Source organism: Torulaspora delbrueckii, chromosome 5 (assembly GCF_000243375.1).
Source record: "Torulaspora delbrueckii CBS 1146 chromosome 5, complete genome".
NCBI lineage: Eukaryota > Fungi > Ascomycota > Saccharomycetes > Saccharomycetales > Saccharomycetaceae > Torulaspora > Torulaspora delbrueckii.
The window spans coordinates 799,870-825,684 of record NC_016505.1 but is presented as its reverse complement, the minus strand read 5'-3'; the positions used below and the strand labels follow the sequence as shown (position 1 = coordinate 825,684).

The following is a 25,815-nucleotide window of genomic DNA, read 5'->3' as shown; positions in this document are numbered from 1 at the left end:
ATTTTCTGCTCGATGCCATTGGGTCGTCTGTAGTGATAAATATACCGACTTTAGTAAGTTGAACTTTAAAATAGTCTATATATTGAGCTGGACTACTCTGAAGGGCTATTGGTATCATACTGGTGGTCAGCAGTGTCGTCCGCGGCTTCTAGCACTTCGTCATCTTCGTCCGCATCCGGGATAATGTTTCTTCGTAGATTTATTCCGCCAAATTGTGGTGGGAAAAATTGTAGTAATGGGGTAGCGAATTGAGCATCTTCAGGGTTGATTCCATTCTCCACTGTGTTCTGAAAATTTTCAAATACTTGTAGCAGGCCTCTAACGTTGCCTGCATCCACTCCATTGCCGAAAAATGCACCTTCTTCCATATCACCAAGACGGTCGTCAGCCATTTCGACATCTCGCTCTTCGTCATCGCTTGAGTGGCCACTGTAAAGCTCCGCATCTTCATCATCTTGTCCGTCAACATCTTCTTCGTCATCGCTACCAGCGAGAGGAGCCCTTCTGGGACGTGGGTCTCTGTTGAACGTTAAGAAATAACCATTAGATAAGATGTTAACTCGGAACTCGTCTCCCATCACTCGGCTAATGTAGCCTGGTATCTCATTGTTGATCCAGAGGCTGTTAAGGAATTCGTAACGCTTTAAGTTTAACACAGTCATATCTCCACGCTTCATGGCATTTCTTCCCGCTTCACCATGTGAGTTTAGGTAAGGCGCACTGATGTACACAGTGGACGGTGGTTGAGACATGTACAAGCAAACTTCGCTGGTGTTTGGGATCAAAAATGCTCCAAAAGTCTTGAAACAGTACTTCTGTAAGTGTTTCGACATCTCATGACGGTCGGGTCTCAAATGTACCTTCACACCACAAGTTAGGCAAATCTTGAAATCTAGTCTGTTGCTAACGTTTTGTACATGTAAGGAGTGTTCCTCACGTAACTTGATCTTCTTGGAGTTCGTCACATAAGTGTTCAAATACGTTGCCAAATTGACAAGTTTCACAATGCCACAATTTTCGTAGGGAATATCTTTCAAGTAAGGATCGTCGGAAGGTTTCATACAAGGAATGCCACGAGCTAGCAATTGTTGCAACGATTCAAAATCTGATAGTGCGGCCATGACCTGATCAACATAATCTGGCAAATCGAGTGAGGATTTCTCAAGTATATTTATACCATTCACAACAATTTCATCATCCTCCTGATCTTTCAATGTGTCATGGAAAACTCTGATCATGATTACGCAACGCCTTAGAGTTGGCAACAAATTCTTCAATAGACACGTATAAGCCAAATCATAAGCCTTACGACGAAGCTCCGAGTCACTTACGCCCAAGAAACAAACCCCTTTCAAAGTCGACAACAAGTCATCTGATTGAATCTTGTAAATCCCACCATGGTTTTCAGCTTTCTCGTACATCTTACCAATGTCTAGATTGGAAAGTCCCTTGATAAAATCAACGATTAATTGTTTGGAGAAATTGGCTAGGGCCTGCCCCACGGTTTCTCGCAATGGTTCCCGAGAAAACAAACATTTCTTTACTATGTACTGGAAGAGCTGATTTTGGTTCCAGATGATGCCATCTTTATTCACATATGGGTCGAACTCAGGATTTGGTTTACCGATACCGTAACACATTAGCACTATGCATATAAGTGTATTCTTGAGTGTCTTGAACTTTTGCTCTCTGGACTCGAGTAGCGTTACATTTGGCGATTTATCTAACCTGGATGCCACTTCGAGCATCGATATTGTGTTTGCCCAATGCACAGCAAGAATAAATGCTGTGTCCTTGCTTTCAAATCCTGGAGTGCTCCGAGCAGCTTTATCGTAGGAGTGCGAGTGCAATGTCACTAGATTGAAGGTTGAGTAAACGTTCTTAAAATCAGCAGCACTGAAACTTTCAAATAGACGCGACAGCTCATCGACTGAAACTCTCACATTTACCAAACTATCAACCGAAAGACCTGTATTCTGTTTCGAAGTGCGTCGAATCGGTAGAACGCAGTTGGAATAGGTTTGACAAAGTGGACAGATAAAAGCGTTGGAGGAAAATCTCTTTTTCTGCACGTAACGCTTAAAGCAGGAATGGTGAACGCTGTGATTACAGGAGACCAGAACCTTTTTGGACCCTCTACTACCATTATCTCTGAAGTTTTCCAATGACTTATCGTCATTATAAGTCAACTTGTCTGGATTGTTAGAGAAAGTACCCCAATTCGAGGCGAACTCATCAACGTTGAAGATACTACCTGGCCTGAAAATTGGCGTATGATCGTGGTAAGCAGGTACAACAAACAAGTCTGTTGAAGTATTGTCCTGACATAGTGCGCAAGTAAACTCCTCTAGTGTTTGAGTTTCGACACCATCCATGACAACATCATCGTCGTTACCAGTTTTGCTTTGGTCCCATAATTGAGCTTCGCTTCCTTTCATGAATTTAGATTGCTGATTATTGAATTTAGCCATCAATTTTTCCTGCCTTTTTTTGATCATCCTCTTCCTTTGCATCTTTTCGCTTTCGGCATGATTAGCATTGTTACTCATCTTCTTCGCCTTATAGTCTGCCACATACTGTTCACCAAAGCTGGTAATCAATGAGTCGGTAACCTCCTCAGGTCTTATAGTCATCATAATTTCCAGTAAATATTGAGCCTTCTTTTTTATCTCCTCGGAGAAAGCATTATGTTTCGAGTTAGCAATGGTCATCAATTGACTGCAAATGGGCTTCGAGATATAAGCCTGAGGGATGGATCTCTCTCCATCAATCAGCTCTTTATCCTTGAAGATACCATGCACCAAATGAAGCAATTCGTATAGGAATGTGCCCTCTTCTTTATCAATGCAAACCTGTAGCAGCTTGTATACAAGCTTAGCAAATATGTCTGTCCTCGTAAACTGTCCTAACTCAATTGATTTTGGATCCAAATCTTGTGGTGAGATGATCTGCGGCTGTATGATATCATCATAAGTGCCCGTCTTCTTTGAAGACAAATGAGTCTTTATTGTAGCAGCACTTGATTCGAATTCATTTTCCATGTTCAAAAGCTTCAAAGGGTCAACGACTGCATACAGCTTCTGTTTCAGCTTAAAGACACCACTATCAGCCAAACCCTTTGGTTCAACAAATGTCGAAATCTCTTTGAGAGCCGTATCAAGCTCCGTGGTATCTTCAGTCAAGTAATCTGGCATCGATCTCAATAGCTTGGAATAGGAAAGAGGTTTGGTGTAAAGGTTATAGATGACGGCGCTTTTAATGTGGTACATCCTTCTCTCCTTAGCAGATGAAAAGGTCTTGAAGAAGTATCTTTCAGTCAATACCTGATAAACAAATGCAATGAATTGTTGGACAATCGGTATGATCTTATCCTCGTAAATTGTATGCTCAAATTCAGCCTCGCCACTAAACCAATCAAGTAATGCCCATCTATCAAGTAAGTTGTAGATTACCCTAGGTATATCATCATCTTCACGAAGGAAAGCAAGCTGGTTCAGATGAATGTCTCTTGCGTAAGAGCTCAACTCCGGATTATTCTTGTAGTATTTTGATTGATGCAGCACTGACATACCATTCCTAACCCAAAATCCCACGAAAATCTGTGCGCAAAGGACCACAGACCTTAATGCAAAATCAGATATAGTCAGGAAATCGGAGCAATAGGAAGTAGCACCTAAAGCTGATGTTAGCTTGCATTTCTCAATCAAGAAAGAATAAAGTGTGTGCACAGGGTTCATAAATGCCACTCTTTGTCGATGCACTTCGAATTTAATGATCTCTTGTGAATCGTGAATCAGTTTGTAAGTTAATGATCTGTGTCCCAGGAAGCTAGTCAAAAGTTCAATAGTGTTTAGTAATAGAGGCTCATCTATGGGTTCTTTCGAGTTTTCTAAGACCTTAGCCATAGTTTGAATGATACTGTAAACCGATGTCGTATATTCCAAATATGGAATAAAATGCTGATCCTCATGTAAAACATGCTCACCTTCCTTTCTCTTTATCTTGTACGCGCCGTTAAACAGTTTGCACAATGTTAAGATTGAAATGAAATTTTCTGGGATTAGTACGATATTGCCATCAGACACTTTACTCAATAAAGTTTCGACTGCGTATAGGCCTTGCTTAAATGAAATGCTATAACTCTTCGTGGGATTGGTTTTCTGTACTTTCTGCCATATTAGAAGGCCTCCTTCCACCTTCGAAAACTCCGCAAAAATATCAATTACCGACCAAAGAATGTCCTTGAAGCTACCCATGCTGAAGATCATATTTGCGTCCTTCGGGCAAGTGAAAAGCTGGACGACACACTCTCGCAAAACGTTCAAGAGTGGTTCCCGGTCCATGAATGCCACTGATCTCGTTATGTGATTAAAAATCTCAACAACCTGCCTGCAAAACAAAGGTTTATAGTGAATGTCTGAAGCCAAAGTTGGAATGATAACATTCTGCAGATCTTTCCTCAGCCTTTTCCAATACCTGTTATCGAAGTAAAAAATATATTGAAGCCTGGAATTTGCGTACTGCCTGCTTGTGGGACTTACAGTTTCATTCAGCGTATTTGAAATGTGGTCGAGATCATTCTTGGCCAATTCTTTATGGTGCCCAAGTGGAATACCATTAGCCTCGCTTAAGATTGACAAGTCCGCAAATCTGTATGGATCCGACTCGTTGAATTTAGAGCTGAAGTACTCACGGACCACTGGCGTCATATCAACAGACTCGGCGGCCCGATCGTATTTGGAAAGAAGAACTTTCCCCATTGCTGAGCGGAATGCACTTTGAAAGGCTGGAATCGGTATATTCAAGCAGTGGTTCAACCATAGAATGCAATATTTACAGGTCTCTTGATGAATGTACTCGGACCATGATGTCAGCGTGGCGCTCAAACCGTTCGTTTGCACTGCGAAAAAACCACCTATCACAGCAGAAATTTCTTCTGAGCATTTGAGTAGCGCCCGACCTTCTCCATCGATCTTTGACGTCAGCAGATCAGTATGTTTGTTATCCGGAACACCTTGCCTTAAGGCTGTCGTTGCCTGAGAGTAGTTGTGATACTCATCATTGTATATGATAACCGTATAATCCTTCAAATCCACCACGTCTTGGGAGCCTTCTTCTACCGAACGAATGATTCGATCGTTTTTCTCAGTATAATCATTTTTATATGCCAGTGCCTCCAGAAAAATTGCTCTTTCTTCCACTTTGCCTTGCTGAACCATTTCCCGTAGTTTTAATGTTATATCCTTTTGCAAAGTAGGTAGAGGTTCGATGTTTTGATTGAACAAGTCAATAAAATGGTCGAAGACTTCTATCAGAACCACTTCCAAAATATCTTGACTTTGCTGTTGAAGGAAAACTTCTTTCAAATTGCTATCATCTTCACGGGATTCGTCATTCTGCGCTTCTTCCTCTGCCTTACAGTGTAACTCGGTATGCCAGGCCTCTTCGTCACCACAGTCACAGATACCGGTATTGAACTCGGAGCAAATGTCAGTGTAAACATGATGACTTTGATGATCCGCGGCGTTGAAGCAGTATATACACAACACACAGGTATCATCATATCCACACTCATGGCACCGATAAATTGGCTCTCCAACCTGAAATTTCCTACCACAGTTCCTGCCCAAGTGCTGGTGAATGTTACTTGTCCGACTATCGTCGATTGTATAGAATGGCTGTGTCATCTCTTCAATGTTAACAGAGAGAGCTTCATCGTACGTCTTAGGGAAGCTACCCATATCATTTTGACGATCTTTGCCTTTTGGGAACAACAATGTAAGGCTTTCACCCTTTTTGGAGATAAGAAAGAACAAATACCTAAAGATGTGGTCCTTGAGAAGCTTGTCCATCTCCATTCTCTCAGAAGGTCCCCGAACCTCCCGAAACAGAGGATTATCATGAATCGAAGACAGTGTCTGTCTCAAGTGGTCTCGTATCTCCACACACAAGGGATCTTCACTCATATTGTCTCTATCTTTTCCTTCCGAGGTGAACCTTTCCCACAATCACACTCGCTTGTTAAATTCGACTTTCTCAGCTGACTTTTCAACTTTAAAATTATGGACTAAAGCAAAAATAGCAACAAGCTTTACTTTCTGGTCCACTGTCGAATCTAGGCTAGCAACTATTCCTGTTAGCTTTGCAGACCTTGATGAGCAGTCTTCTTATAAGCATTTATCATCCTCCTTAGCAAGATATCGTTACGAATGATGCTGAAATTTTAAAAGTCCATTTTAACCTTCAAAATATCCACAGGAGACCACCAAATGACTGCATTCGTTACCTTGATGCTGTTAAAGTTATTATATATCAAAGAATTGCCATTTTTTGAGCTTGAAGGTGCCATTTAAGCCAAAAAACGATCCTCGACGTCTGCAATAGCATTTACAACCACTTGAAAAGGCCATCAGGCCATTAATCTCACTATCAGGTCGCAAACATGCTACCGAAAGCTTCTTAATAGTCCAAATTGTTATTATTTAGTAGAATAAATGGTCTGTTATATGTATCTGTGTCCGGGTAGTAGCTCTCTAAGGGCGCTCGGTGGCGACGGCGGCAAATCTATCTTATAAACAACGACTTCAAGCTCATCGGGAGGTTATGAAGGTCTATTGTTAGTCTCAAGGAACTATAAAGAGCTGTATTATTAGTTCTGCAAGGTGAATGAGCGCAAGCAGTGCCGGATGGACTTGAATAAATGCAGGATTAGCAATGTTAGAGACTTCTTGGTGCACCTGCCGCGATTAGCAAGGTATGAGTACGATGGGGCAGTGAGTTATGTGGTTTGGAAAGTCCTGGATCTTTGCATGGAACATGGGGAGCAAGGCGTGGATTGGACGTCTTTCGCTGAGTTGTTAGAGAGTGAGAGTTGGCTCGATGGGACTTATAAACGTGTGTTAAAGGGCTCTTCCTGGAGGGAGAAAGCGGTAAAAAATGCGAGGAAGGGCAATCTGCATGCCGGAACTATGTGCAATCGACAGTGTTTCCCTGCAGAGACCGTTTACTACTGTTTCACTTGCACTATGAATCCATTGTACGAGTTGTGTGAGTTCTGTTTTGACAAGGCCAAACACGAGGGCCATGTTTATACTGCTAAGATAGTGGTGAGACCTGAGGGCAGGGTGTGTCATTGTGGGAACACTTCTGTGTTTAAGGAGCCACACTGTATTGACCAGTGCCGAAACCCACTAAACACTGTGAAGTCGGAGAACCCTGGGGCGAGCGAGTACGATGAAAACGTCGTAAATACTGTGAGTACATTGATGGATTACTTGATAGATGTGGCTGTTTACTCAAATGAGCAAGATGGAAAGGCTAGCCCGGTCGAATGCGGCAGACAGAAAGTGGATGGCATCGCCAAACCAGAAACGCTTTTAACAGATTCAAAAGGTGAAATACCAGATTCAAGAGGAGAAAGCCAATGGGCATTACAAATAGACGAAGAGGATTGTCAAATGCGCTATATGGATTTGGCCGCTAAGATTAGCAGAATTCTGAACAAACCGGCGGAGTATGCAATAAGCATAACGGAGATGCTGGAGAGCGGTTCTCCGTCTGTCACAGTGATCAAGTCATCTGATCGTGCAAAGATCGAAGCCATCTCCACAAGGTTCTCCAATGAGGGAGCTAAGAATCATATCAGAGAGACGAGGGATACTTTTAAGAGAGATTTGGTCGATGATCTAGTTTACTGGTTCTACGTTCTAATGATCAACGAGACAACTTCCTTGCAAACCAAGAAAGCTGTGCGGTTGTCCATTCTTAATGCCTGGCAATCTGGACTATCAGTGATAAGGCATCCAGCTACTGGCCGCAGCCCGTTCATTGCCAAGATCAATCTTCTAGGAGGATTTTTGGTTTCGTATGAGCAGAGAGAAATCTTCCCATGGTTCAATCCGTGGCAGTTTACAAATACTGAAGATCCGATGGTGATGAACGTGATGTCGAACTATGATAAGAGACTTGCCAATACTAATGTTCTGAATAATGTCTTGCGATATCATCCTTTCCATGGCTCTAGATTTCAGTACTTCCTCACAGCATCACCAGATTTTCTATCAAGATCTGCTAGGTACAGGATGCTAAAAATCGTTTGCTCTTTGTTCACAATAATGGATCCATCAAGGCAGTGCCTTGCGGCTCAGTACCTCGACATATATTTAGCTGTCTTGTACAGCACGGTCGCATCAGATAACACTGGTTTCAAAGTATCTCTGATGGGGACTCTTTCTCAATACACATTTCAAGACCCTGAAACCGCTAACCTCGCCATAAGACGCGGTTTCATTCAGCGCATTTTGCGATTCGCATTTAATCTAATGGCATTTACTTCGGAAGATCTAATGACATACCTTCCGATTCCACTTTACTATGGCTGCAAGTTACCAAGTGAAAGTATAAAGAATAGGAGGACTATAATTTGTTTCAAAGATATTTGCATTGTGATGTCAACGAATACTATCCCTCAAACATTGCTTGAGGATGATAATGTGTTGATAGCAATCACTGAATCGTTCGCTGAATTTAACAAAATACTACCACTCAAACGAGAAACGTCAGAGCATGTGGAATTCGAGAATTTTGACTTTTCCTCTTACTACTTCTTCTTTTCATCCATATTAATAATGACAGATGGCTATGTTCGCAGCGTTTCATTGATATCGGACCTTGAAGCTCGTCGAAAGATCGTCGTAAAGCTCATAAACATCGCAATGGAGAAGGAGTTCGAGCTACTTATTCAATTTCGCCGCTCAACTTCTGCAAGCTCTCTGAAAGAGCCGAGTCAAAGCGACGGAACTGAGCAGCAACTCCCATTAGTAAAGGAGAAGATTTGCAATCACATTTGTCAAATAATAAACTTTCAAGTTGGTGTTGATACACAGAATTTTTTCAATCCCATGGCATATTTGTTCAAATTTATTCTTCAGTGGAGTCTATGTGGTAGATATGTCCCATTGCCGGAGCACTTGAGAAATTACATCGATTTCACAGCGCTTTTTAGTGATAAGTCCAAGGCACTGTACGTTTCGGAATCTGCATTATCAACGCTAGTCCTTTTGGGCCAAATCAACGTAGGGTTTTGGGTGCGAAACGGAACCCCGATTACCCATCAAGCGCGGATGTACACAAAGTACAGCATGCGAGAGTTTACCTATATGAGTGATATTTTTAACGTACAGTTCAGTATGGCTACAGCTGATCCCAATGAGTTTATGGTGACATTTTTGGCAAGATGGGGGCTCAAACATTGGGCGAACGGCTTTCCTATGGGTGATTATCCCGACTTTGAAACTACGGTTGCAGTGGTAAACCAATGCTTTGTTCTTCTAGTGCAATTATTGACCGAAACGAAATCTTTGACAGTTGTATCATCGGTCGATGGGTTCCAAAAGACCTTACGCGCTGAAATTATTCATGCCCTGTGTTTCAGGAACTGTACTTACTCACAGATCATGAATTCGATTCCGGAACATATTACAAAGCATGCGGCCTTTGACCTATACTTAGAGGAGTATACGAACTTCACTCCTCCCTCCGGTCTGACAGATTGCGGTGTATATTCGTTGAAGGCAGAATACAAAGGCGAAGTTGATCCCTATTACGTGGCAATGTCGCCTAACAAACGATATGAGGTAGAGAAGAATATCAGGATGACTATGGCTGTCAGGGAAAAGATGGCTTATGAAGATACATTCATACCCGCCAAGAGAGTTGCCGACGCCCTCAAGTCAACACCATATTGCAATCTGTTTGCTATTTCATCCGCTGATACGTTTGGGACTTTCCTAAAGAACACCTTGGACCATATAAAAAAGTTTGAATGTGAGAGTATCCTCCCAACTATAGTCCATTTGATTCATCTTTGCGTTGTGAACAACCTGAACGGCTTCATGAAGATATTTTGGCATGAATTTGGGTCTATGGACGCTGAATTTTGCTATTATCATAGCATTGGTTCGGTCTTGTACGACTTCCTGCTCCATGATGGCTTCTCTCAGGTTCACGGTAAGATTCGAGAAATTTTCAGATACCTTGGTAAAGCAGCACCCCATGTGGACGTCAACAGCTTCTTGAGGGAACAGGTTCCATCTTTCAGCACAGAAGTGTTATGGTCGTCGAACTCAATGAAAAATGGTAAAGATGGAGAATTCGAGAGAAAGAAAGCGCTAGCAAATCTTAGAAAGAAGAAAATGATGAAGAAATTAGCCAAGCAACAACTGCAATTTATGGGCAATCACAGTCTTACAACTAGCGATGAAGAAAGCTGCAAGGAATCTTCCGCGGATTCGGTCTCGAATCAACAAGTTGGCTGGGAGCTTTGCGAAGATCCATGTGTGTTCTGCAAAATGCCTTCGGCAGAAGACGTTTTTGTCTACTTTTCTTATCAAGAGGAGAACATATGTGAGCATGAGGAAGATTTTATTGAAGGCGCTTACAGCCGTAAGATCGGCTCGAGTTCAGCTGGTCAACAATGTCAGCCATTTTCTGAACACAAGCGAGTAGGAAAGACTCGTCAAGCTCCGGTTCTGAGAACATGCGGGCATGGTTCTCACATCTCATGCTTGGCGAATCATATGAAATCAATTCGAACAATTCATAACCAGACAACCAAGAATGTTCCCTTTGCGTTCGGATTCGGATTAATGTATTGCCCACTATGCAACGGGCTTTGTAATTCCTTTTTACCTCAATTGCCCAGGACTTACTATCGAGGTGCGAATACCACTTGCGAAGGTAAAGGTTCAGCATTACCTCATGAGCCATCTCCTTTACTGCTCTCCACTGCTGTCAAAGCTGCCAGAATCTTTCAAGACTTGGTCAGAGAGCCAAACAAAGCTGACAACGGACTGGTCGATGTCATAAACCGTCTTTTGGCCAATACAACCCGCAATGTCGAACTGGCTTCGAGACCAGAAAGTGGTGGTTATTTGATGGGCATTTCCAACCAAAAATCACTGGCCTTGCAACTTCTATTGACATTGAGAGACGTATTAAAAAAAGAAAACCTCGATCCAAGCCCCTCGACGGATGTTTTATTGAATTGGGATAGTTTTGTTTCTGGAAATGTCGATTGCGATCTACTTATCACCGGAAGTGAACTAGTTGATTTGCGAGCTGCCGCAGGAAACGAAGAATCAGAAATGGAACAAAATAAGTGGAGGATTTGCATCAAAGAAGTTTTGAAGAGAAAGATTTACCAGGATATCTTAGTGCTAGCGAAGGAAATGATCAAGCTTGACTTTTATGAGGACAAGTTAGCGGATGCCCCGTGGAACGCTGAAGAAAGCCAAAGCAACGGCCCTGAAAATGAAAAGAGTCTAATAATGAACATGTTCAGAGAAGTTGTGCGTTGCTTGGATCCCAAGGTGCGAGAAGTAACAAGATATGCCTCTTTTGGTAATTACATCTATCAGCTATTGATCCAGTCATTGACAGTCTTTCTCAAGAGATTATGTGTCGTATTCCATGGGCGCTATGCTGCAAACGCGACCTGCAAAATTCCTTCTTCGTATGCAAGGGCGTTGGAGTATCTACTTTCTCGTCTTGACTTGGCTCCTATGGAAGATTTAGTACGTGACTTTCACCATGAAGACTTTGCACACGTACTCGACCTAACCAAAAAAAGCTTGTCCACTGATGGAGCTGATGGCGTTGCTAACAAATTGGATAATCTATCCTTTACATGCGCTGAAGCGATAAAATTAATCGATCTTCCGGAATCTTTGTCAGAATTCTTTTCATCCGAAGACGACAACATAAAGCATCGTGCTTTGAAGGATGACATTGCCATTTGCTTGTTCTGTGGTAAGCGTTGTCAGATTCAAAGAGCTGTCGCGCTGCACCATTACGCCATAGGAGCGTGTACGAATCATGTAATAAACGAGTGTCCAGTGATTTCAACCTATGGAGTATTCCTTCTCATCAGAAGCAACGCTATCCATCTGTCATACGGCCAAAAGGGCTCCTTCTATCCCGCTCCATATTTACACAAGCATGGTGAACCGGACGAAGATTTCAAGTACAATTCACCCGTTTATCTAGACAGGTCGAGGTACGAACATCTAAAGAATGGGGTCATCCTTGAAAACATGATCCCCCATATAGTTTTCAGACTCACTGATAACAATTCCGACTTAGGCGGCTGGGAAACTATGTAAAGAGACGATTCACTAATATTATAGCATTTTATTTTCTATTTCTTTATCTAATTTGCTACCTTACCAGGGAATTAGGTGTTGCCGCTAGGTTTAGTAAGTTAGACGTTGCAGTCACTCAAGAACAGCTTCCTTGACCTTTTCAGCAACCTCTTGAATGGCGCTCTTGTCGTCACCTGCTGGAGCACTGCCGTCCGGTTGAGATCCTGGGTATCTTGTTCCCTTGTTCTTAGGCTTCTTAGCCTTCTTACTTTTCTCTGGCTTGGCCACTGGGTAACCTTTCTCCTGGGCCTCTTGGAACTCTGGGCTATTTGCGTACTCTTGTCTAATTGGTTCCAATAACTCGACGATTGCATCGGCGACACCAGTCTTCAAATCTGGTGGGGAAAGCTTCTCCTCCTTGAAGTCAGATCTTAGTTGTTCGAAAGAATTATAAGTGATTGGACCACCGAACTTGTCTGGTCTGTTGATGAAGAATTCGAAATGACCTTCACCGAACTTTAGCTCCTGGATTCTTTGAATGACATGTTGGACGAAAGCCAAGAGACCGTTATCCTCGACCACACCCGGACTACAGAATGCACTGTTGATTTTCTTCTTTACTTGCTTTGGTTCTTCCAGCAGATCAATCTTGGAGTTTGGATCGGAGGCGGACATCTTACCACCTTGACCTAAACCTGGAACCATAGGGTTCATTAAATGCGCTCTCTTCTTGTAACCTAGAGATTGCAAGTTTTCTTCAGCGAGCACGAAGATCTTTCTTTGATCGACACCACCAAATTGCACATCACAGTCCAGGTAATGTTCATCCAATGCCTGCATCAGCGGGTAAATCAACCCACTCAGCAGTGGGTTAGCAACCTGTTTGACCACATCAGCACCTGCTCTTTTACAATCGTTTTGCGAAACCATGTTAGCCATTCTGAAGATATCCATTGTGTACTCAGCGGACAACTGGTAGGAAGATCCAACGACAAACTTTAATTTCTCAATAGGAACATTAATACTTCTCAAAATAGCCTTAATCGTGAGTTCGTAGTACTTAGCCCTGTAATTAACAACTTCCAAAGGAGCCTTCATGTTGTCTAAGAAAGCATGCAAATCTGCTAACAGCACTGTGACTTCACAGCCAGCCTTCAAGAAATCAGCCAACTTCGTCATAGGAACAAAATAACCACAGTGCGGTCTACCAGTTGGGGCAGTACCCCAGTACAACTTCACAGGTCTCTTTTCCACTTCCAACACATTTTTGATAATTTGTGGATTGAGTACTTCTTGCAAGTTCTTTGTAATCAGATCGAAGCTCTCCTGTGCGTTAATTGTGGAACCTGACATCTTAAAAATTCGGCAATCCAATTACACTAACGAATAAAGACCTAACAGCCACTTCCAAGCGCTTTCGTCTCAATCTTTACAAACTTTTAAACGGAGATCAGGTAGTTTACAAGAGAAATTTCACCATCGCTTGACTCATCGCTAAAGAAAATTTTTTTATAAAGCACAGCCAGCAGTACAGACCGCATGGGAATGTGTTGTCAATGTTATTCGGGAGATCTTCAGTGCCCAAAACTCGAGAAGGCATTCATAGTGAGTCCTGAAACTACATCTAAACTCTTATCGTCAAATGGCACCTTGAGAACTTCAGAATATGCCAATTTGAACGCACCGGGGGTTAGTTAACTCATAAAATCCAATGGTGTATTTGAATTGACCCATAAAAGTCTTCTTGACTCATAGAATGCCATTAAAAGAGTCTTTTGTAATGATTCGTTTTGCATGATTTTTACAGTAGACTAGTTTTAAAGGCTTCAAAGGCTTTTCATCGAAGTAATATCAAACACTGACAAAATAGTGGAGACACCGCTGATTGAACCGCAGGACGACTCTAGCAGGATGGCTTCGGGAAGGAGTGCGAACAATGAGGCAGTTTCGCCTTTCATCAAGCCTGACAGGAACCGGAGAAACTTTCTTAGAGCGATGAGGAGCAGGGGATCGACGCCAAGACCTACGATCAAGAAGGAGGATCCGGATGCCATGGAAGCTAAGGAGAAAATGATGTTGGAAGGTGGTGTTGAGGGGAGTGCAAAAGTGCGCGTCAAGAATGAAGGTGAGGAAGAGTACAATGAGTTTCCGTTGAGAGCGGTGGCGAAAGAAGACCTGGACTACATGAGAACGCATTTGTTGAAGTTCCAGAGTAAGAAAAAGATTAACCCTAGTGAGGATTTTCACTTGCCTATTAGACTGCACAGAAAGGATACGCGGAACCTGCAATTTCAGTTGACGAGAGCAGAAATTGTGCAAAGACAGAAGGAAATTGCAGATTTTAAGAACAAGCAGGACCATGATAAGGATGTAGGGGTCAAGAGGGAGACCGAAAGTGAAACGCCCAATGCAGCAACCCCTATAGAGACAAAGGAAAATACACCTGCTTCTGCGATGTCTCCTACTCCCGCATCTGGAACTTCTGTGCCTCCGAGAGCCTCCACTAACGGAGATTCCGAAGTGAAGAGCGAGGTCAAGAAGGAGGAAGTACCAGCTGTGACGAAGCTGGAAGACGCGGGTCCAGCTGCTGATCCAACAAAGGTTGGGTTGGTGAAGTACGATGGGAAGGAGGATTTAGCGGAATTTGGTGAGGGAACGACCGATCCCCTTGCTGATGTGGCTCCTGACGGTGGTGGACGTGCCAAGAGAGGTAATATGAGAAGAAAGACTCGTCAGTTAAAAGTCCTTGACGAAAACGCCAAAAAACTAAGATTTGAGGAATTTTATCCTTGGGTCATGGAAGATTACGATGGTTACAACACCTGGGTTGGTTCGTACGAGGCAGGAAACTCTGATTCATACGTGTTACTAAGTGTGGAGGATGACGGGAGCTTTACTATGATTCCAGCAGACAAGGTTTATAAATTTACTGCAAGAAACAAATATGCGACCCTAACGATTGATGAAGCTGAAAAGAGAATGGACAAGAAGAGTGGAGAGGTACCCCGTTGGTTGATGAAGCACTTGGACGATATAGGAACAACTACGACTAGATACGATCGGACGCGCAGAAAACTTAAGGCAGTCTCTGATCAAAGAACAGCTGATGAGGAACGTAGTGACAATTCTGAAGTAGAGTTGGATTATGATGAGGAATTTGCCGATGATGAGGAAGCTCCTATCATCGATGGTAATGAACAAGAAAATAAAGAATCCGAGGACAGGATAAAGAAAGAGATGATGCAAGCAAATGCCATGGGTTTGCGTGATAATCAACCTCCGTCCGGCGATGAAGAAGATTTATTTAACGAGAAAAAGATTGATGAAGAAGGTGAAAGAATCAAGAAAGCTCTTCAAAAGACTGAACTTGCAGCTTTATATTCATCTGACGATGAGATGAACCCTTATTTATCGGAATCGGATGTTGAGAATAACCAGTCTGATCAAGTGAAGAAGGAAAATGCAGAGGAAAGCCTGTCGAGAAAATCTTCACCTAAGAAGGATTCGAATGGTACAAATAATGTCAATAGGGAACCGCAGATCAGGGTCAAGAGTATAAAGGACAGCATAATCATTTTGAAAGCCGACAAGAAACTATTGAAAGGGTTCCCAGAGGGTGAATGGAGTCCTAAGGTGGCCAAACGTAAGAGAGAAGAAAATGAGACAGATGACACTTCAAATAAGAAAGTTAAAGTCGAAGAAGGTTCTGTGCCATTGATAACGGAACAAGGGATACGAGATGCTATTGGGAACGGTGTTGTTAATGTCAAAGAATTCGGTAAATCCATCAGGAAAATGTACCCCGGACTCGAGAACAAACAACTGATGGTTGCCATAGTTAAAAAGCTGTGCAGAGCAGTCGACAAGCAGCATATGGAGCTGAAGAAATGAACATGTATGTATCAGCAGTGGTTGTATATTAGGCTATCAAATCTTTTTTTTTTTTAATATTTTACTTATGAAACTTCTACTATACCTTCTTCGTCAGATTCCTCCTCTTCATCTGCAGCTCTGGATGGTAGTTCTTCTACTTGACCATTTTCAGGTTCACCTCTCATCAGGACGTTGACGATTCTGTAACACAGGTCTGCCATATCTTCATCTTCAACGTTTTTATGCAATTCTCTGATCAACGGGTAAACCGATTTGCTTCTTAAGAATTCTCTACCACTATTGGTGGTACACAATAGCAAGAGACTCTCCAAATGGTTGCAAACAATGGCAGGAACTGGATCTCTGATTTTATCTTCGGGCAAGAGTTGCAATTCATCAGGCAAATTGAACATATCTTCCTCGTCAATTTCGGAATCCTTCGCGCTGGCGATTGGCAGGAGGATATAGGGCAGTAAATTAATCTGCTGATCATTCAAAATTCTGTCATGAGTCTCTGAGTCAAACAAAGAGTTCTTAATCGTCGATGCAACACCCTCTCTCCTAATTTTTGAATCATATTTTTCAGTGAAAACCAATAGTTTTGACAAAGGCACCACACCATCGTAATCTTGTTGTTCGATAAAATATTGTCTACCACGTCTAAATCTGGAGATATCAGCAAAAAAATAAGACAGGAAGTCAAAGTTTGCGTATTTATTCAATTGTCTGTCATAACCTTTGACAAAACAGTCCATCAAACAATCGATGACTCTATCACTTTTAAAGACAGTTTTATCCAACGGCGGTAGTTCATCATTTTTTCCTCTCTTGAAATCAAAAACCTTGTTGATAGCATCCTCCTTAGCCAAATTACTCAACAGCACACTCATGATATCAGCACTGGTATTCTCGAGGTGACAAATTTTCCAGCTTAACCACTCTAAATAATGCTCATCACTAGCAATTAATCTCCTCAGTTGATCATCATCACACAAATTTGCCAAAATGGTCACAGACTGTTGGACTAAGGTCTTTGATTTTTCTTTGGACAAGCCTTTCAAGTCATCGATGGCCTTGCAGTTGTCATATTTGAAAATGGCCGCTGTTGGACCAGTACTAAACCCAACAAGGTTATCAAGAGCAATCTGTCTAACGGCAGGCTGGGGAGAGTGTAAAAAAGATACTAATTCCTCGAGTTGACTGGGCATCTTGGGATTTTTCAACCTTTAGTATGTGTGAGATGAGATCGTTGAAGTTCAAATGAAAAAAATCGCTAAAAAGATAGTTACAATGGAAAGGAGCACACACTAGCGATGGATGCCTACGTAGATATCAAGAATGATGCCAATGTGGTTGCCAATAAGAAGAGATTACTGAGGTTACAGGATAGCACCTCACTTACTATGGGGCTTGCAGCCGGTATATTGCAGTTGGAATCTTTGAAAGGGTTTTACATGTTTGTTGCTAGTTTTATGAGCATCGGCTTATTATACGTGGTATGGATTTGTCAATTAAAACCCAGCAAATATTACCAAAGTCCCATTCAGGAGATATTCATGGATTCATTTTTCAGAGAATTAATGGGGTTTGTAATGGCATGGACCTTTTCTTATGCCCTTGTAGGTTAAAAGCATATATGATTATGTACATGAAAACTATGTACAGTACAAGAATTTTAAAATAACGGTATTCACAGCGACAAAATAAGCTATAGTTTAACAGATTCGACCAAAGAAGCCAATTTCTCGACGCTCGCAAGGTGCCTATTACCCATGGAGTCCGATTTGTTCAGTTTATCCAGGTAAGCCCTGATTGCAATGACGATTAGCCTTTTATCCTGTCCCTCAGACACACCAACCAATTTCTGCACCACGTAGTTTGCAAATTGATCGCGCATCATGAGAATCATTGGTGCTGAGTCTTCGAGGTCTCTAGCATGGGATTCATTACGAGGTAGTATCTGGGAGACTATCATGGCCTTTTGATTGGGGGAACCATACAATATAGCTTTCTCAACGACATTCGAAGCGAACTTATGCTTTGAGAATTCGACAACATTTTGTGAGACGGTCTTAACGATTACTTGCTTCGTTTCACGCATCTCTGGGTACGACTCGGAGTCCTTTTGTTGTAAGATGTGTTGGATCACGTAGTTACCATACTGATCCTGGATCGAGTATGGGATGAAATCTTTCAACTCAGCGAGTATACGTGATTGATCCTGTTCAGACCCAAATTCAAGCAACCGCTGGATGACACGACAACCGTAAGAATGAGTAGACAAGTGATAAATTTGGCCGTCAAGGGAGTCGAGAATAAAGGGCAATTCTGTCATTGGGATACGTTCGATGGCCTTCTGGATCACATGGTTCCCGTTTTGATCTTTGATCATCTGCAATACGCATGATGAGAGTTCGTTTACCAGGGCAATCCTCTGAGGTAAATCAATATACTCGAGAACTTTCTGAATCACACGACATGCGTACATCTGCATCGATAATTTCTTCATCTTACCACGAAATTGCGACACTAACACTGCCTTTTGGGTCGTCGATCCGAATTCAAAGAACTTTTGAATCACGTAATTACCAAAAACATCATCACTAAGCTCAATAGCATGGTCTCGCACTTCATTAAAAATTACTTCTCTCTCAGCTAATGACACGACGGACAATTCGTGTTGAATAAACCTAGAGCCGTGCTGATCTTTGCAAAATTCGAGCACATACCCTAGAATATCATTCAAAGAGTAAACTCTGCCGTTATTCGAGCGAAATTCTTCTAGTAAAGGTGATCTAACACCCTGCTTGGACCCCTTTGGCGGTGGGGAAGAGACTCTCGCAACAGATTTTTTCTTCTTGCCTTCCAAATACGGATTAGTATGTGGTTTCTTAGGTTGCTTACGCTTGGGAGCTGCATAGGGTACATAAAACCCAGGTTGTTCAAACTGATATGGATCACTGGGCTTGAAAACAGGTGCATCTGCATTCCAAATGTTCTTACTATGTGCTTCCTGTGCCTCCACAGAACTCTGAGAATTCCCGTTCCCACTTTGACTCTCCAACTCTCTAGTACCCTCAATCAAAGTCTTTCCAAACTTTTCAAAGAACCCACCACCACGAGTAGGCGAACTAGACATCAAGGGACCACCAATACTCGCAGAATAGTGCTGAGGCAATCTCGGTCCAGCCGTTCCATAAGCCGGTGCAGTCCCAACCGATAAAGCAGTCCGTCGCTGAACCACCGGAGAAGTTTCTCCATCATATAGCAACAAGTCAGAACCACCATCAGTACCAAAACTAGACCTTCTGAACCCACCCAACTGCGAAGCAGCACCGGCAGGCGCTGCATTCGCACCAGGGTTGGACAAGGCACTTAACGACGAAACAATAGAGGCCAATTCGGCATCAATATGACCCACAGGGCTCCCAGCCCCATCTCGCCCTCCTGCCACTTCATACTGTGACCATGGAGCCATCTTGACTCGCCTACTGGACCACTTCTTGAAGGTCCTATCTTTAAAGCTTCAATTTGAGCTTTTTTTCTTCAGGCCCGGAAAAGAAAGGCCTCGAGACGAAAAATATTGAAAAATTCATCAAGATGGGGCTATATAAGAGAAGAATTGATCAGATCTGGGGTCGACAAGCATTTTCTAGAGAGTAATATGTTGTCGAGAATGTCCGTTCAAGACGGTAGTACGCTGGTGAAACTACGGAAACAGGTGCGGAAACGGTGTGCTGGGGGGTACAAACGGTATAACGGACTTCTGGGATTGTTGAAGCGTAGGAGACATGAGGAAGAATACGAAGGTGAAGCTGTGGAGGTCGTGACTAAAGCTCCCATGGAGTATTTGGAACACTCGGATTCGTTTTGTGATGGCGGGACTTTGGTTTGCAGTTCAAGATCTAGTACTTATGGTTCAACACTGACATTATTGGAGGATGAATGTGCGGAAACCTCTGATGTGAAGTTGGAGGTTGTTGAGGAGGTTGACGTAAAGGTTGTGGTGAGAGAGTTTCATCAAGCGCAGGCGAATGAGCTTGGTCGGGAGCGTCATTTACATTATTACCAGTTGCCATTTCCTTGGCGTGAGAATCGATTTATTATTCACGGTTATCGGTTTTATGATTCACATTACAAGTCCCTGTTGTCGATAGTGAACTGGTATGGGTGGCATAATGAGACTGCTAATATATGGACCCACCTAGGTGGGGCTTTATATGTGTTGTGGTTGGCAGTCTATGATTTTCCCAGAACGAGTGTGTGGGAGTCTGAACAGGTGCCAATGGTAGCCAAGTGTATTGTGTATGTTTTTTTGGCTGCTGCATTGAAATGTATGCTTGCTTCGGTTTTTGGTCATACTTTTAATGGTACTTGCTGCCTGGCTTTGAGGTCAAAGTTTGCCTGTGTGGATTACTCGGGGATTACAATGTTGATTACAGCTTCTATTCTGACTACAGAGTTTGTTACAATGTATAACTACCCTTGGTCCTTACGGTTTTACTTGGCTGTGTCAACGGTGTTAGGTATCTTCGGCGTAATAATGAATTGGTCCCCCAAGTTCGATCGGCCAGAGGCTCGTCCGCTCAGAATTAAGTTCTTCATACTGCTAGCGGCCATGGGTGGATTATCTTTCATGCAATTGGGTTTGTTAGGCGGCTGGAAATACGCTTCATGGCTCATGGCACCCGTGACACATAAATCACTGGTTTGGTACCTTTTAGGAGTGGCATTCTACGGCTCCTTCGTACCAGAGAGGTTTAGGACAGACATCGTGGTCGACAAGAGGATTCCAACAGAACAAGAACTTTCAACGAGCCTCGAAGTGGTAACCAGACACAAACATGTACATTTTAGACCTGAACCAACAGCCGGAGCTCGCACGGACTTATGGTCCCTATGGTGGGTCGACTATGTTGGGTGCTCACATAGTTGGTGGCACTTATTCGTAGTTTTGGGAGTCGTGGGTCACTACCACGCCATCATCGATATGTTCGCCAATCGTTGGGGAATATAGATTATGTAACGATTTATGATTTATACATTTGTATAAAAGTTTGCAATGGCAATTGCATCAAGATGGAAAATGTTGACATTTTATCCATATTAAATAACTTGATTTTGAACAAACTTGATCAACTTCAATTTTAACTTTTAGAATTATAAAGTGACAAGATGCCAATCAATCAACCTTCAGGTCAGATCAAACTGACCAACGTGTCGCTGGTGAAACTCAAGAAGGCTAGGAAACGGTTTGAGATCGCATGTTACCAGAACAAAGTACAGGATTACCGTAAAGGTGTTGAAAAAGATCTCGATGAAGTGCTACAAATTCACCAGGTGTTTATCAATGTCTCAAAAGGCCAAGTAGCTTCCAAGGAGGACTTGAACAAGTGTTTCGAAACGACAGATATCGATGAGATAATTACTGAGATTTTAACGAAGGGAGAGATCCAGCTTTCTGAAAGAGAGAGGCAAGTGATGTTGAATAAGATTAATAATGAATTACTCACAATCGTGAGTGCCAAATGCATTAACCCAGTGTCAAAGAAACGGTACCCACCTACAATGATCCATAAATTGCTTGTTGAGCTTAAATTCAGTCCTGTACTGAACAAACCAGCCAAATTACAAGCACTTGAAGCAATTAAGCTTCTGATTGTGAAGCAGATCGTACCGATCGTTAGAGCCAAGATGAAGGTCAAGGTCACCATCAGTTCACAGGAGACCGAGCGTATTGAGCGGTTGCAAAAACTAGTCAATGGTTCCCCAACTGGTGAAAGCTGGAGTTATCTAGGTCTCATCGATCCAGTAATGTATAGAGATCTAGTTACCGTGTGCGAAGGAAAAGGTACTGTACAAGTGATAGATATGGCTGTCATCGATGACTCTTCTTAAGTATACATCTGTTTAATTGTTTTTAAGACGAACATTAAGGTCTCGAAATCGTGCGAACCATGGTACCACAGTTTACTGCTCATTGTTACCAGCAAATTGCGTGGTTCAAAAGTTTCGATTCCATCTACAACAGTTCTAAATACTAGTTCTGCCAATTGCGTACATACAACAGGCAACTTCGCATCATCACTATTTCCCAGCTTAGACACAGCTTTGTAATCTGCCATAGTGTCTCTCAACTCACCATTAGAGCCCATTTGATGCAATTGTCCCAACCCCTGTCGTGACACTTCGAAAGTGGTATCGAGTTCGCCATTGTACCGTAGTTGCAAAAGCACCTGATTCGTGAAGTGGATTGCCAGAACACTCAGCTCACCACCACCAAGCTGCGATGGGAGCTCAACAGTCGATTCACGGTGGAACATAACTTATCTCATATTATATTTTGAACATTGTTGCTAATCTAAAAGTTTCGCTCTTGTGCAAACAACATCAGTAAAAACAAAACCTCCACTTTCAAATCGTAAGGTGCCCTGTTTTGAGCCATGATAGAATGGCTGATCGATTTGGCATATGCGATATCGTCGGGTATCATTGTCGGTTCCTTTCTGCTGGTTGTTTCAGTACTTGCGTTGTGGCACAACTTTATTGGAGCCCATCTCAAATCTCACCACGATTTTAGAGACACAAGAAGTTCCAGGACTACTGTTTTACCAGAAAATGGTTCGAATTGGAATATTTCTGCAGAATCTCATTATGGTCCGATGACTGGAGCCACTAGAGTGGACCGGAATCCGAATATAGAAGAAGATCAAGAGAATAATATCGAGATCGATCACACGGTTACGAGTGAGGTAACTAGGCCTGATAGTGGGGATGGAAGTACTGAAATTCATGAGCCTTGGCCTCCATACGATGATCTTTACAACAAACACCAGGAAATGGAGGAAAATCCGTTCCAGGATGTGTTAACAGCGGAAGACATGAAGCTTGTGCCAGATTTAGCTTACTACTATAGACAGTATAATATTGAGATTGAAAGCTTCGAGGTGGAGACCGACGATGGCTTCATCATTGATTTGTGGCATTTGAAGCATGAAGACCAGCAAGGAAGCTATATGCATCCAATACTGATGCTGCACGGGCTCTTGCAAAGCAGTGGGTCTTTTGCCTCAAGTGGTCGAAAATCTTTGGCTTACTACCTGCATCAGTCGGGATTTGACATTTGGTTAGGTAATAATAGATGCGGGTTGAATCCAAGATGGAACAAGAAAATAGTGGGTAAGAATAAGCGGAATAGATGGGATTGGGGTATGGACCAAATGGTGCAGTATGATCTGAAAGCGCTTGTCAAGTATGTTCTTTCTCGTAATAAGAATGAGAAATTGACTTTGATGGCACATTCACAGGGTACCACGCAAGGATTTATGGGGCTAGTCAACGGCGAATTGCTCTACGAGGATGGTTTTAAGCTAAGTGAAAAAATTGAGAATTTTGTAGCATTAGCACCAGCAGTCTATCCCGGTCCCTTGCTGGAAGAGAAAGCGTTTGTAAAGTTTATGGCCAAAGGAATCGATAACCCATGGATCTTTGGCAACAAATCGTTTTTGCCTCTGATGCTCTTCATGAAAAAGATTACCAACGGTGTCATAATAATCCCATTCATGTCCTACGTGGTTTTTAATTACCTTTTTGACTGGAACGACTCATTATGGGATAAACCTTTGAGAGATCGTCATTTCCTATTTTCTCCAGTTTACATTTCAGTCAAACTCATGCAATGGTGGCTCAGTCCATGCCCTAGCAAGATCAGTTTTAAAAAGGGCGCAGGTACCCTCTTCCCCGACTCCAAGACCTGGTTTCCTGTAGAAAACGGCCATCCAGTGGCAGAACCAGAAGGTCTGCACTTAAACAGTCCCAGACAAGAACCCCAGGACTACCCAAGATTCCTCTTGTTCATCCCGAGACAGGATCGGTTGGTTGATGGAGAAAGACTGATAGACCACTTCATCAGCCACGAGTCCAGCTCACTCTACAAGATTTGGTACATCGACGAATACTCACATCTTGACGTTCTATGGGCCCACGACGTTATCGACAGAGTCGGCCAACCACTCGCGAACGCCCTGAGGGTTCCCAGTAGGAACAAAGAAGCTGTAAAGGGCTGAACTGAACAAGTTTCTACTCATTGTAGCGTATTCGTGCTAAGAGAGTTAAAAAAAAATCGTTAAAATTTGAAAAGCTCATCGCATCTCATCGCATCTCATCAACGATTTACTTCTCATGAAAGTTGTACAATTAGGTTTAGTTCTATACATCTGCATGCTTCAAGCACTACACTAGTCTATTTACCCACAGCTTGATGAAGATAAAAACCATTAGGAGAAGTGCGGACGATTACGTTCCCGTAAAGAGCACACAGGAATCACAGTTGCCTCGTAATTTGGATCCCGAATTACATCCATTCGAGAGAGCCCGTGAGTATACCAAAGCCTTGAATGCAACGAAATTAGAGAGGGTGTTTGCCAAACCGTTTGTTGGCCAATTGGGATACGGTCATAGAGACGGTGTATATGTGATCGCTAAGGACTATCACGATCTGAACAAGGTGGCTTCTGGTTCAGGTGATGGTGTGATCAAGTACTGGAACATGTCTTCAAGAGACGAAATTTGCTCATTTAAGGCGCATTATGGGTTAATTACTGGGTTATGCGTTAGTCCACAACGTTCTCCACTGAATAGAGACCAACATTTTATGCTATCGTGTGGTGATGATAAAACAGTTAAGCTATGGTCGATGAATGGGGATGACTTTGCCAATGTGAAAGATGATCAGAATTTGAATAGTCAAGACGGTCTGTTGAAGACTTTTTACGGAGAACATGCATTTCAGGGTATTGATCATCATAAAGTGAAGACAACTTTTGTCACTGGCGGTCCTACAATTCAACTATGGGATACTGCTAGGTCGAAACCATTAAGCAACTTGTCCTGGGGTGCGGATAATATCACCAGTGTGAAATTCAACCAAACAGAAACCGATATACTGGCAAGTACAGGCAGCGATAACTCTATTGTGCTCTACGATGTGCGAACCAATTCACCAACACAAAAAATTGTACAAAGATTGAGGACTAATGCCATTTGTTGGAATCCAATGGAAGCATTCAATTTTGTAACGGCAAATGAAGATCACAATGCATACTACTACGATATGAGAAACATGTCTCGTGCCTTAAATGTTTTTAAGGACCACGTAAGTGCCGTCATGGACGTGGATTTCGCACCAACTGGTGACGAGATCGTGACCGGTTCATACGATAAGACTATCAGAATCTTCAAGACTAACCATGGTCACTCTCGAGAGATATACCATACCAAGAGAATGCAGCACGTTTTTCAAACCAAGTACTCGATGGACAGCAAATACATTATTAGTGGTTCAGATGATGCTAATGTTAGACTCTGGAGAGCCAAGGCTTGGGAGAGGTCTAACGTCAAGACAACTAGAGAGAAAAATAAACTTGAATATGACGAAAAGCTGAAGGAAAGATTCAAGTACATGCCTGAAATCAAGAGAATAAGTAGACACAGACATGCACCAAAGGTAGTCAAGAAGGCCCAGGAGATTAAACAAATTGAGTTGAGTTCACTGAAGAGAAGGGAAACAAATGAAAGAAGGACGAGAAAGGATATGCCATTTGTATCAGAAAGAAGGAAACAAATCGTTGGTACTGTATTTGATTACGAAGGAAAACCAAAGAAATTGAAGAGGAATAACGAAGAGGAGTTTGATGGTGAAGATTGATTTTTTAATTTGTATCATAGACTATTCGTAAAAAAATTAGTCGGTCCCAATAACCATCTATACAACTGATCTATGTATTTATATGTTTCCATTGTG

General features: G+C 42.4%; 12 protein-coding genes across 12 annotated transcripts; 7 read left to right on the top strand and 5 right to left on the bottom strand.

The window, feature by feature from the left end:
* Window positions 1-92: 92 nt before the first annotated feature.
* Window positions 93-5,966, bottom strand: UBR1 (E3 ubiquitin-protein ligase UBR1; the record flags this gene model as incomplete). Its single annotated transcript, XM_003681845.1, has 1 exon — window positions 93-5,966. One exon carries the CDS (start codon window positions 5,964-5,966, stop codon window positions 93-95), a length of 5,874 nt encoding a protein of 1,957 aa, XP_003681893.1.
* Window positions 5,967-6,686: 720 nt separating this feature from the next.
* On the top strand, window positions 6,687-12,161 carry UBR2 (putative ubiquitin-protein ligase UBR2; the record flags this gene model as incomplete). Its single annotated transcript, XM_003681844.1, has 1 exon — window positions 6,687-12,161. The coding sequence occupies one exon, from the start codon at window positions 6,687-6,689 to the stop codon at window positions 12,159-12,161; it is 5,475 nt and encodes a 1,824-aa protein (XP_003681892.1).
* A 111-nt stretch (window positions 12,162-12,272) lies between these two features.
* On the bottom strand, window positions 12,273-13,493 carry TYS1 (tyrosine--tRNA ligase TYS1; the record flags this gene model as incomplete). Its single annotated transcript, XM_003681843.1, has 1 exon — window positions 12,273-13,493. One exon carries the CDS (start codon window positions 13,491-13,493, stop codon window positions 12,273-12,275), a length of 1,221 nt encoding a protein of 406 aa, XP_003681891.1.
* A 558-nt stretch (window positions 13,494-14,051) lies between these two features.
* Window positions 14,052-16,031, top strand: TFG1 (transcription factor IIF subunit TFG1; the record flags this gene model as incomplete). Its single annotated transcript, XM_003681842.1, has 1 exon — window positions 14,052-16,031. The coding sequence occupies one exon, from the start codon at window positions 14,052-14,054 to the stop codon at window positions 16,029-16,031; it is 1,980 nt and encodes a 659-aa protein (XP_003681890.1).
* A 65-nt stretch (window positions 16,032-16,096) lies between these two features.
* On the bottom strand, window positions 16,097-17,221 carry HGH1 (Hgh1p; the record flags this gene model as incomplete). The annotated part of the gene is made up of 1 exon (XM_003681841.1): window positions 16,097-17,221. One exon carries the CDS (start codon window positions 17,219-17,221, stop codon window positions 16,097-16,099), a length of 1,125 nt encoding a protein of 374 aa, XP_003681889.1.
* Window positions 17,222-17,326: 105 nt separating this feature from the next.
* Window positions 17,327-17,641, top strand: EMC6 (Emc6p; the record flags this gene model as incomplete). The annotated part of the gene is made up of 1 exon (XM_003681840.1): window positions 17,327-17,641. One exon carries the CDS (start codon window positions 17,327-17,329, stop codon window positions 17,639-17,641), a length of 315 nt encoding a protein of 104 aa, XP_003681888.1.
* An 80-nt stretch (window positions 17,642-17,721) lies between these two features.
* Window positions 17,722-19,491, bottom strand: PUF3 (mRNA-binding protein PUF3; the record flags this gene model as incomplete). The annotated part of the gene is made up of 1 exon (XM_003681839.1): window positions 17,722-19,491. One exon carries the CDS (start codon window positions 19,489-19,491, stop codon window positions 17,722-17,724), a length of 1,770 nt encoding a protein of 589 aa, XP_003681887.1.
* A 186-nt stretch (window positions 19,492-19,677) lies between these two features.
* On the top strand, window positions 19,678-21,030 carry IZH3 (Izh3p; the record flags this gene model as incomplete). The annotated part of the gene is made up of 1 exon (XM_003681838.1): window positions 19,678-21,030. One exon carries the CDS (start codon window positions 19,678-19,680, stop codon window positions 21,028-21,030), a length of 1,353 nt encoding a protein of 450 aa, XP_003681886.1.
* Window positions 21,031-21,188: 158 nt separating this feature from the next.
* Window positions 21,189-21,911, top strand: SDO1 (guanine nucleotide exchange factor SDO1; the record flags this gene model as incomplete). The annotated part of the gene is made up of 1 exon (XM_003681837.1): window positions 21,189-21,911. The coding sequence occupies one exon, from the start codon at window positions 21,189-21,191 to the stop codon at window positions 21,909-21,911; it is 723 nt and encodes a 240-aa protein (XP_003681885.1).
* IRC25 (Irc25p) lies at window positions 21,908-22,336 on the bottom strand (the record flags this gene model as incomplete). Its single annotated transcript, XM_003681836.1, has 1 exon — window positions 21,908-22,336. One exon carries the CDS (start codon window positions 22,334-22,336, stop codon window positions 21,908-21,910), a length of 429 nt encoding a protein of 142 aa, XP_003681884.1.
* A 120-nt stretch (window positions 22,337-22,456) lies between these two features.
* Window positions 22,457-24,079, top strand: TDEL0E04290 (uncharacterized protein; the record flags this gene model as incomplete). The annotated part of the gene is made up of 1 exon (XM_003681835.1): window positions 22,457-24,079. The coding sequence occupies one exon, from the start codon at window positions 22,457-22,459 to the stop codon at window positions 24,077-24,079; it is 1,623 nt and encodes a 540-aa protein (XP_003681883.1).
* Window positions 24,080-24,273: 194 nt separating this feature from the next.
* On the top strand, window positions 24,274-25,719 carry SOF1 (rRNA-processing protein SOF1; the record flags this gene model as incomplete). Its single annotated transcript, XM_003681834.1, has 1 exon — window positions 24,274-25,719. One exon carries the CDS (start codon window positions 24,274-24,276, stop codon window positions 25,717-25,719), a length of 1,446 nt encoding a protein of 481 aa, XP_003681882.1.
* Window positions 25,720-25,815: the final 96 nt, after the last annotated feature.